At 38.2% G+C, this 12564-nt stretch overlaps 1 protein-coding gene across 1 annotated transcript in view; it reads right to left on the bottom strand.

The window, feature by feature from the left end:
• The window catches only part of CDH7 (cadherin 7), a gene marked incomplete at both ends in the record, with an annotated part of 110647 nt that extends 98719 nt beyond the window's left edge, over positions 1 to 11928 (bottom strand). The window contains one exon of the mRNA XM_082668061.1: positions 11719 to 11928. Within this exon, the coding sequence (XP_082524187.1) occupies positions 11719 to 11928 (210 nt within the window). The remainder of the gene's footprint in view (positions 1 to 11718) is intronic.
• Between the last annotated feature and the right edge of the window lie 636 nt (positions 11929 to 12564).

The following is a 12564-nucleotide window of genomic DNA, read 5'->3' as shown; positions in this document are numbered from 1 at the left end:
GAGTTCTTTAGTCTTTTCAAGCACTCAGTTTAAATGGGGAGAGGGGGTTACCAAGCAGCTGCCTTCAGATATTTTAACAGCTAAATATAATTCAAGTTCCTAAAAGCAAGAGTTGTCCCAAAGCTTAATATCATCTCACACCACCACTCATGGCATCCCACGATTTCGTGCTTCCCATGCAATCAACAGCCATCCGTCCTGAACATCCAGGCACGACGCTTGGTCCAGGCACGATGCTTGAGAGTGGATGTGACCCCGTTCCTCACCAAGCTGACTCACTTTTGGAAATACACTCCCTCCCTTTTACACTTTGTTTTATGCTTTCATATTTACCCTATCTTTCTCTTTATGCTCACCGCAGCCTTGTGAGGTTACTGTTGTTCCTATTTTATAAGTGAATGACATGAGAAAAGAAGGTATCTGCTTGAAGTCACACCCTTGTTGAGTGGCGGCCAGTACGCAAACCCAACTCACGTGACTGTGAATTGTGTGTTTCCACCACACTTCCTGTCCCGACTAAAACACAGACCTGAGGCTGCCTGATCAATCAACCATCGGGGTACTGTACAAAGAATTCCTGAATTTAGAAAGAGACTAGAGCAAATGAGCTTTAAAGTTCCAAGCAGATCTACTCTGAAAAAGAATTCAAGTTAAAATAAGAATATATTATTTTTCTTTTTGATGAAAATATTTGATTTGGGGTTGGCCAAAAAGTTCGTTCAGGTTTCCCTTTAGATCTTAGGGAAAAACCTAAACGAACTTTTTGGCCAACCCAATATAAAATTTCGAATTCAGTATTAAGGACATGTGATTTGAAAAAAAAAAAAAATCATTATATGTGAAACCGAGCAGGACCCTGTAGGGCTCCTGGGCACAGAAGGCTTTCTGTGTCCCCCATTTCTTGTTTGTAGGAAATAGGCTTCAGCCTCCATGACGTTCCCTGAGCTCCAAAGGACAGGTCCAAACAGTTGCTAATCGGCGAAGGGAGGAGATGCAGAGACAAGGGAGGAACAGTCAAGAAACAATAGTGCAGCCTTGGGGCAGGGTCCTGGAGCCCCCTCAAGGGATACACATAACAATATCTTTGAGCTCTTCTGAAGAAATAAACCCCCCAACAAATGCAAGATGTTAACTACTTGATGAAGCATTCTTCATTCCAGAGATGTCACAGTTTGATAACCTTGAGAACCACAGAAGCTCATCAAGAGACCACCTGAGGCCAGATTAAAGGAATGAAGGCCCTGCACACACCCAACACCATGAAACACCTCACCTCACCCCCAGACTGGGACACACAGTTTTGAGGGCATTAGCCTACTGTGTCCCCCTTTGCCTGGCAAAGCAATAAAGCTATTTTCTACATCACCCAAAACTGTGGCTCCGAGATTCTATCTGGCACTGGTGCACAGAGGCCAAGTTTCAGCATATGTGATACTGTGTATCTCGTGACCAAAATTACACAAAATACTTTTTCTTTCTTTCTTTTTTTGCTAAATTCCAAGAGAGGTCATTGCTTGAAAAAATAATAAAGAGAGCTACTGCATGACTGTTGACGCCTCTCACGTAGCTTAAACTCCTCCCCCCACAAAGCTTCCATTTCTCCTACACATTCTCTAGCTCTGGACAGAAAGTTAAAACTAGAGGGTTGTGGAAAACTAGACTTGATCAGTGTGCCCAGAGTTTACAGAAAAATCAAACTTAGACATAAGTCAGAAGCCATAGACAGTGTGAAGAGAGTAACACTGAAAAAAATATATATATAAAACATATTAATCATGTGAATATTAGTTCCCTTTTGTTTCTCATCATAAATCCCATTGTGAAATCTTAATTGGATCTGAAACAGAATGCACTTCTTTCTCTGACCCTAACCCTGACTCCTCACTCATTTGTATATATTCTCCATCATCAACTGTACTCACATTTCCAACAAATGATCTAATCAATGGGAAAAACCAGTCTTGTTTCAGATCATTACACTCCACAACTGCTCTCCCAAATTCACTGAACACAGCGTTATGCCATAGCCAGAAGTCTATTTGCAGGTGTTACAATGATGAACCAAAAAGATACCTTATCCTTTGTAATAAGGCTTGTATTTTTACTTTCAACGTCAAGCTTTGCAATACTATCCCATCATTCGACACGAATCTTTGAAAAAACAATTTTCCAAGGTTGTGTACCTACTCGACAATTCAAGTTACTTTTATTTTAGACATGGCTCTGTGTTTCTTTATATAGTCCATGTATGATTTTAGCATTACAAATAAGCTCTCTCCATGTGCTACAGTCACGTGATTATTTCTCATCTGTTTCTTCAGTAATCATCTTTAACTATTGATGGCTTCACTTTTCTTAGATAGAATTAGGTTGAATCCCAATGCCTAGAGCTCACCAGTATCTGCTTCTCCTGAATAAGCAAAATGAGTTAGCCACCTCAATTCAGCTGTTATGATTCAGCTGAGAAAATTATACAAACTGTTAAGGAGAGAGTGTATGAAATACAGAACTGAGTTTCTCAGATACATTATGAAAAAGAAAATGTCAACTTTTACTTCTTCATTTCAAAGAACCGAGTGCAGAATGTGTAATCTCTCACTCTCCACACAGATTCTGCTTCAGTGTGGACCCTTAAATGACTCACAAATCAGAAAAATCTAATTTAAGTATGGTTTGACTAATTTCACTAGTGATCATCACAAATCTTTCAAACTCACATCTGTTGAACATTATGTATGTGTTGTCCAAATCTTGATTGTGTGTTTTCAGTTAAATACCTTAAAACATGTCAGCATTTTAACTAAGAAGACAAGTAAATACCCTAAGGGAAGCATTCTTATCAGATAATTGTGCACTGTTTACACACAAAACTTGCTGGAATGATGTTTATCATTTTGGTTCTTGTAATTTCCATTCCTGTAACACAGCCCCATCTTGAGAAATTACTCTTCTGCATTTATCTTACAGAAGACAAGGATTCTAGCTTAACTAGAAATGTAGATGGCCTCCCCGTACTACCTTGATTTTTTCCCCCCAGATCATTTGGGCACTCTGTTATTTGTTGGTGTGGTGACAGGAGAGACAATAATCCCCAGGCTTTTGTTCTGAGAAGACCTAAGGCTGGCTGAGGCCAACGTGAGTATTTTCCTGACCATTTCCTTTTCTCTAGCTATTATTTACTGGAATGTGTTCAGACCTTCTCTTATATTAAAATGTTAAGCCATGAGGTACAAAAGCAAGCTAAGCTGAGGCTTGAGCCTATCTTGCTCCATCTTTCCACACCAGCTCACTAGAGTACTACACTGCAGTGCAGGGCCAACCAGCTACCAATGCTCCTCATCTCTTTAACCCCTTCAGGGATGGGCTAATGGTCTTCCCACTTGTTTGAAGGTGTACTTTTATCAGTGAAAACTCCTTAAGTGTATTATGTATTTCATATACCAAAAACTAGAATTTTTTAAAGATGAGATTATTTTTAATTGAAGTCCTAAATATTTTCTTTCTAGACTCTCAACAGTTTGTTATTTTTCCATACCCTATTCTGGAAATTTCTGTTCTAGGGTTCATTTCGAATATTTCTGTGTCCTGGCTTAAATACCATTTTAATCTCTCCATTATCATGCCCTATTATTCTAACTATGTTCAGTTTCCAGATTTATTAAATTTTAGGAAGTAGTATGTAATAATTTGAGAGCCCTTGTAAATATATCTATCCTCTCTTGAACATATGCCATTTTAAAGGTAAAGGTTTCAAAAACATATGTTAAGAGGCCTTGATAATAATGCAACTAAATCTGACACTTTGAAGAAAAAATTATTTTTATAGACATAAAACATCTTATTACCATTTTTCCAGAAATTTAGTTTCCAGATTTGCCTTCTAACTCTTCTGAATTATATCTCTAATGACTGTCCCCTTCCTCTACTTATTGTACTTCCAAATGTATCTTTTACCTCATCTCCAATATAAGAACTCCTCCTTCCTAAATCACAAGGCTTTTCTGAAGATTAATAAGTACTGGCTGTGAATCAGAAATGTTATAGGCTCTAGCAAGAATCATTAAGAGAAATTCTCATTACTAAATCTTTCAAACATTAAATAGAATACTATTCATTATTTAGACTTCAACTCTTATGAATATATTAAAATGTAAGACATTCGACTGCATTCTCTTGAGCTACTTCTGACGGTACCTATTATTTTCCAAAGCAATGTTTTATTTATAATCATGAGGGTTAAATATTTGTGGCACACTGTACGGTATAAAACAGTTCTTTATATTTTGTAAGCAATGGGGGAGAAAGCGCTTATTTAAGTATAGATCAGTAGACATCTTCTTGGAATCCTAGACTACAGAGAGCAGTCTTGCATGGTTCAGAAGAAAAAAAAAATCAATTTGTCTGAGACATCCTAAATTGATGTGCTTTTGAGAAACAAGATCAATTACTACATAAAAGTATGGATATTACCTGACAGCATTTTAGATTTAAATTCCATCCACGTTTCAGACAAACCCACAACCTCATCCTAAAAATGGACAGTGGACCTTAATGAATCATTCAATACACATCCCTCAAACCAGCGGTAATATTTATTCGAATCTATAACGACAGCTTAGATAATTTTATACCTCCCTTCAGGATTTTGACACTTTCAGACGTTTTTTCAGCAGAAGAACGTGGCAGATACCCCCTTGACCAAGTGATCAAAGTGAACATCAGTATGAATGAGTCCTAGCGACATCCTGTGCCTCCTGACAAGATACAGTGAGGAAGGTGCACCACCACTTCTGTGGAATTCTTGCCCAAACTACTGACACATCACCTGACACGTCTACAACAGAAAGAAGCGTGAAAGTAACCCAGATTGTGAGAGACTCTACCAAATTACTAGTCAAGAAGGACAAGAGATGACTTGAGGAGACAAGACAAATGCAAGACGTCATACTGGATTGGCTTCTGCCAGAAAAGCCACTTTACTGTAACAACTGGAAAATTCTGAGTACAACCCCTCGATGAGTAAAGAGTACTATACCAATGTTAATTTCCTAGTTTAAACACTGGGTACAGTCACGTACAATGCTAGCATTCGGAGAAGCTGGGTCCTGGCATGATACGTCGCGACCTATATGTAAGTCTGAAATGATTTCAAAATAGTTTTAAAATTTTACCTATGTGATCTCTATTTTACAGGTGAGAAGATTGTAATTTATTGCGTTTTAGAGCATTGCTCAAAATAATGAGGAACTTGCCAGTATAAGCCAGGGTTTCTGCTTACTGATCTTTCCACTATATAAAGCTTTCCACTATATAAAGCACCCAATAGTTTTAGAAGACTCTGTCCTACTGGGTTTTTTGGGGTTTTTTGTTTGTTTTGTTTTGCTTTTTTGGCCACGCTGCACGGCATGCGGGATCCCAGTTCCCCCTGCAGTGGAAGGGTGGAGTCTTAAAACACTGGACCGCCAGAGAAGTCCCCTGTCCTAGTTTCTAAGAAGATAATCCCACCTTTTTTTTTTTGTCTCTGATATGGAGACTGAATAAAAGGATCATGAAATCACAGAGGTTTTCCAGGTATCCTCATGAAAGCGTTTGTTCACAGACCCATGAATTAGTGCCTCTGGTTTACCCACCTCCACAGCTGTAGATCAGCTGCAGGACTGACCGTTCTCCATTGCCATCTGGTTACCTGCTTGGCTTAGCAACCAGACTGAATGTTATGAAAGAGGAGAGTTTATTTTTTTAAACTCTTTTATCTAGCACAGTCCCTAACACAGAGTAGGTATTTAATAAGGACTTGAAGAAGAGAAGGAAGGGGAAGAAAGAAAACACAGGATAGGCTGCACAGCATGCGAAAGATTTTAAGCGCATTTATACAAACGACTGTTTCTCTCCAGTGATCACAATCATTATGACAGATAATCAATGTAAATCAGACAAAATAATTAGGATGAAATTTCTCCCACTCTAGTACTTAACTATGTACGCTTAAACCAGCAAAGGCTCAGTGACTGTCCTGCTCATCTAATTCTGTCATTTATCTTGGTGACTTACAGACACCGCTGCAGATTCTGTGACTCCGTATCAATGAGCACAGCATAGAAAGCTGACCAAAATATTATAGTGCACTTACTATAGAAAGGCCCCGTATCATCCTTTTAGTTGGTATCTTGTCTTTGCACTTAAAAACTCAACATAAATACAATGTAAAAACACAACGGGTATAGACTGAGTTTAATTTTTCTTTTATGATTTTTGCTTCTACCATCACCAAATGGGTAACAAGTGTGTATAAACACACACATTAAAGAAGACAGCATTTTTAAACGATTTTGGTCAACACAGACAAACAATCAGAAAATAGAGCCAATCTAGGCTATCTAGTTTGACTATAATTAGGTTTATAACCGTAAGTCCCTATCCTCCAACTTTTAGTTGTATAGTAGCACATGTAAAGTACTTGGTAGCTAACTACAACCTTCCTTTCTAACCTAAGATAACTTTGAAGAGAAAATAAGCTATATTAAACTGAATTAATGGTAGGTGTCTGCATTTTAGTGGCAAAGCCTGATATATTTTATTTTCATTATGGTTTTGAAAGAACATACAAAGACTTGGGGTTGTTGATTTTATGTGGAGAAAATGCATTTACCACTTGATAGTTATACCGGAGTTTTATAAGAGCTAAAATTAGCTGCAAAAAATATTTCTAGGAGTCTGAACTTATTTGAATCCCACAGAGCTTATCCATGTCCAAATTCCTTTTGAAGCCACCAGGAGTTCCACATTTCTACCGGCAAAGTAACAAGAAGATAAAAACAAGGGTGTTCACAATTCACTCTGGTTATAAAAATGTTATGAAAATGGGTTTCCTATGCATACACAAGGAGAACAAACTATTTGCTTTCCTCTAAGACTGGAACCAATTTCAGGTAATCTACATATTTAAGAGGATGCTTTTGCTGTTTTTTTCCCCCCGAAATCTATAAAATGTAAATTTTACCATGATATAAACGCTCTTCCCTAAGTACTTAATATTGGGGATTATTTTCTTTTTGTGTATCTAATATGAATTAGCCCCGCTAAGGAATCTCATTTGTAACCCAATTCTTTTAATGCAACCTCCTTTCAAGATGAAAATTTCTTTTCTGGAACACTGAACAAAGCTTTGGTGATCAGGAGACAGAGAATCTCTCGGCGAGAGATATGGCTGAGGTGCAATTAAATGCATCAAAGATGCTCACCAACACTTTCAAGCCAGGCGAAATTGAGAGCAGAGTGAATTCTATACTGCATTCCTGTCTTTGATTTCGACTAGCGCAATAGGCATAAATTCTCCCTGAATGAGGAGGGAAGAACGGGGAGTAGCAGGAAAGGCAAGAGTGATGTTAACAGCTAGAGAAGCAGACTGTGGAAGAGGAAGGAAACACACATTTCAGTGCAAGTGATGTCCTGGAGCACAGCAAACGGCTGGCAGCCCATTATGGGGAGCAGAAATGAAAAACACTTAACACCTGGAACTGAGGCTGGGTGGTTTTGTAGACAAAATTTTTTGTCAGACGGTTAGGGGACATTAAGTGAGAAATGCCAAGGTGAGGAAAAGACTGGACTACAAAAGTACAGTGTGATGCAATCAGATGGCTGGAAACTGCTATTTCCTATGCACTTCGAGAGCCAGGTCAGGGTGATACAAAGTCACAGGGAGAAAAGGATGGCCTCTCCACTTCACTGCCCCTGTAGAGGGACAAGAAAACAGGTACGGCAGCAACTAAGAAATACTTTTAAGGAAAGGTGCACTATTATTCTTTAAAACAGAGCTCCATACAGCACGGTGACGCTAGTTAAATATATCATACTGTACATTTGAGAAAGCTGCTAGGAGAGTGGATCTTAAAAGTTCTCAACACAAGAAAAAAATTGGTAACTATGTAGTGACAGATGTAAATGAAGACTTATCGTGGTCATCATTTCTCAATTTACACAAATATCAAATCATTGTGTTGTACACCTGAAAATAATATGTCAATTACACCTCAAACCAAAAAAAGAGCTCCATCGGAGTAATGACTAATGACACCTTCCTTATGTCAACACACTGAGACTCGGCAGTTTTTCAACTCCTATTACAAGAAAACGATGGGATGCTAATGATAAAGCTCAGATCCTAACCAAGACCAGAGGTCTGTGCCCTGGAGGCCTCTTGGTGAGGGTTCTAGAAGCACTCCTGGCCCTTTCCAACAGACTGTTCTACTTTGGTCTTGAGTTATCACGTTAAACAAACTCGGTAAATTGGCTAAAATAAGGTCATAAGCTATCTTGGGACCTCTCTATCCTCAATGTCTAAAACACCAAATTTTATTTAAGTGTAGAATAATTTAACTGAACTTGTTGGGCATCAGCCATTAATATGGTCTCCAAATTTGAAGGCTAAAAAAAACCCGTTTAGACATGATTTCTCTGACATTTAAGTCCTTGTGTTTAAGGACTGAATCATTTACCCACTAACCATATTTTTGCCATAGTCTTATCCCATACAAATATAAAGACAAGCTGTATTTCCATTCACATCCAACACAGACCGCTCCTCTAATAAACTGCATTAAGTTTAAAATAATGTCTACTTTCATCTGAAGGATCACAAATATAACACTGGACACAACACAATAGATTATTCACAACCCAGTTAATTTATAATTAAAAGGTCGTGAAATAAATATCATGATGTCTAGATTAACGTATGTTCCAAATATTTTTATCTCATTATTTCTCAGTAAAAACACTAATTACAGACATCATTATTCCCATTTTAAAGATGAGGAAGCTACAGTTTAGTAATAGGCCACTTAACCAAAATCATGCAACTAGTAGGAAATGCCTGAGTCAGCAATAAAACTGAAGTCAATTTGACGCACACTGTATGTACCCATTATGTGATTAAATAAAGCCATCAAGTTTACCAAGGTCATCATTTATATTTTCCAAATTACCCAAATAGCTATGTTTTTTCAGGAAGACTCAGAGTGTAGCCATCTAACCAGCATAGTTTATGCATCTGTGAAAAGTAAGGATTAGGTTCCTTCTTTTCTTCCCTCGCTTATCTGCTTATCCATTCTTCCACTCTTCATCTAGAATTTTCTGTTCTCTCAGTCCTGTAAAAACTTCTGGTCATAGCCATTACCTCCCTCAAGGTAAAAAAAGGAAGATATATCTATTGTACATACCCAAGTGATCAAAACTGGACTGAAGTCAAAATTATTCCTATAACTCTGCCTATTCAGACCACCAACCTAAAAAAGACTCATCATCTCAAACAACCTAAAGGATTCACGTTCCCAGCCACCTTTTCTCAAGCGAATGTAAATCTCTCCTTTTAAAGACTTTCATTAGTCTGCTCTATAAATTCTGTTTCCATCTCACATTATTTTATTGCCCCTTTTCTGTACTTTAATCAATTCAGAGTTTTTTAAAACCTATTTCCATCCTGGGCTTCCCTGGTGGCACAGTGGTTGGGAGTCCGCCTGCCGATGCAGGGGACACGGGTTTGTGCCCCGGTCCAGGAAGATCCCACATGCCGCGGAGCGGCTGGGCCCATGAGCCATGGCCGCTGAGCCTGTGCGTCCGGAGCCTGTGCTCTGCAACGGGAGAGGCCACAACAGTGAGAGGCCCACGTACGGGGAAAAAAAAAAAAACCTATTTCCATCCATGTAAAATCCTTCACATTTTACTGTGAAGGACAGTATTGAACTCCTCATATACAGCATTCAAGAGATAAGCACAAACTTGTTTCCTGCCACATAAAATCTGCTAAACGATTGTCTCTGATTAATTGAAAAGGAGGCACAGAATATGTGCTACCTAATCAAGGAACCACACAACTTCTCTTAGAAAAATAACAACAGCACATAGCCCAGTACCTTCACGTGCATTTGGAATTTAAGTAACCTACAGACATGCATTCATAACTTTAAACTGACTTAACAGGGATTATTTCGATATAAGCATTTTAAATTGTTATGGTGAAGGGTACAAAATTTAAAATAAGGGTTTTTTTAAAATTTTAAATTACACTGATTTCAAAATGTCAACCTCACCCAAGCAACTCCATTTAAAACCAAATTAATGGAAGTATTTTAGTCGTGTTTAGAAAATTGGACACTTGTACAAAAAATCGTGATTTCACCTAATAACTACAGATCCTTATGAAGTAGTTGAATTATTATAGACCTGTCCACTGAAAAAAGTTTGATGAATTTCTCAAATTTTCATTAAAAATGAATGAAATTCTGAGCTAGATTCTCAGTCACTAACATTGCATAAGGTTACTGCTTTCACTTGATTTACAAGAAAACGAGAGATGGAGAGATTTAATACATGTAAAGTATAAATGGCGGTGCTACTGATAACAGTAGAATGGCTATGAAAAGAAATATATACATGCACCAAAAAAACAATTGTGTACATCCTTTCTTAGGGCAGAAAAATGCTACGACCAGGCTAAAAGAATTCCTAATCCACACCCCCAGAAAACTTTAATGTATTCAAATCCTTTTGTTTACAACACAGTATCAGAATTTGTACAAGATAGAGGCTTTCAAAGGAAAACAAGCATATATATAATAAAGATCACCTTGACTTATGTAGATACCTATCAAGAAAAATCGATTTTTCACCCTTACCTAAGGTCTATTCAAATGAAACGATGACCCACGGAATAAATTGCAAAGATTCTTCCTCAACCGTTCACAGTTGAAAATATACTCAGGGAAAAATTCCTCAGTTTGCTGTGCTTCACTTTATCAGGAATAGATGCATAAAACTGACAGTGAAAAGCATACATGCAGATGTACACATGTCTCGCCAACACACTCCACTTAGAAACCCTCCACCAGTGCGCAGAACCAAGTTGAAAACGCTCAGGAAATCTTCAGAGACATGAAAATAATCAAACCTGCAACAGACTAGAAAGTGGGAACACAGTACCAGGATGGTCGGGGAAAAGGCCACGCCCCCTGAAGCACCCTTCAGTTCAAAAGGAAGCCCAGATACACAACCAGAAAGAAGCTGTGGAAAAAAAAATCTCCATCTGGCTACCAATTGGCCGCCAAATAAATACACCCCAAACTGCCCACTGTTGGTCTAATATCACTTCTCATGGACTTCTGTTCACATTCATTTTTAACCAAAATGTAATTTTAAAAAGCAAATTTTAAAAATCCATTAAAACAAGACTACCACTAAGAAATGTAGGTTTGAACTGCTCGTGATTTAGAAGCAATAGGCACAGTAATTACACTTCGCAATTTTTAACTGCAAGTATCAGAAAAGGATATATAAGCATAAGTTAGTATGAGCATTATTCAACTAGGAACCCCCAGAAAGAAGCTCAAAAAGCAACTGGCTGGAAGAACCCACTACTCTTCATTTATCAGTGAATATTCTTGCTCTCATCTTGGAAATGACAGCTTTACTAACATGCCACAATCATGGTGAACTAGGCATCTGTAGGATCCTCACCTGTTCCTAGGAATAAAGCATCACTCCCTAAATTGTGCCTACACGGGATGAATAACACCTGGATTACGGTTTCAGTGTGGCTCATGAATGCCAAAAACCTCGCAATAGTTCGTGTTTTCCACCCCCAAAGCAAAAATTAGCAGTTCTCCATTCAACCATACACATTCACAACAATCATTTGTGACTTCGAAAGGCCAAACGCCCTACCTTTCCTACATAGAGGGGGTCTGAACCCATGTACTCCTCCAGCACAAAGAACTGATTCCACACCCAGCTGCGCTTGGTCCGGGACCTCCCTGATTGGAAATAGGGCTTTGATCTGGACCTTGAGAGTTCTGCTTGACTCATCCCAGAAAAACACAGGAAAAGAGCTATTAGCTGCAGAAAATGGCAGAACTCCACTTTGCCCAACTTCATCTTTTTTTTTCTTTCTTTTTCCTGTGTAAGAAAAAAACCTTGACAAGAGAAAAGGCACAGTTCCAGTTGGCTTAGTAGCTCTTGCCTCCGGCAGGGTGTCAGCTGGGAGTCCAGAGATAATAATTTGTAGAGTGTCCGGTTGGGAGAGGTCACAACTGCCGAATAACCTTCGCCAAAGAATGGTGTAATAGGTACCTACCAGAACAAAGAGAAGAGCTGGTGTCAGAAACCGAAACACACAATAACACTTAATTTCCTTTCATTTACTGACTTACTCTTGATCTTCCCAATATATTATTTGTATCATCATTAAAATATGAATCATAAACATAGATATAAAATTGCACAAACTGTTGCCATATTCATAAATGACATAAATACTGCTGATGCAGAATTATCCTGATTCCGTAACACAACCTTAACATTTCGTGGCTCTTCTAGTGCATCCTAATTTTGAGCATATGATTTAATACAAATGGAGCAACACATCAGTTAAAAAATCATTTTAATGCTGGCGGTTATTTTTCTTTTCTATTATAGTCAGTTTCATTCGCTGGTATTAGAATATGAAAGCCAAGCAGCTCAGAGCAGTGGTTTAACCAAATGGAAAGGACAGATGCTGGCTTAAACCTCTTC

The sequence above is a fragment of the Grampus griseus genome, assembly GCF_964374135.1.
Source record: "Grampus griseus genome assembly, chromosome: 12".
Classification (NCBI taxonomy): Eukaryota; Metazoa; Chordata; class Mammalia; order Artiodactyla; family Delphinidae; genus Grampus; species Grampus griseus.
This window is presented reverse-complemented; position numbering and strand designations above follow the sequence as displayed.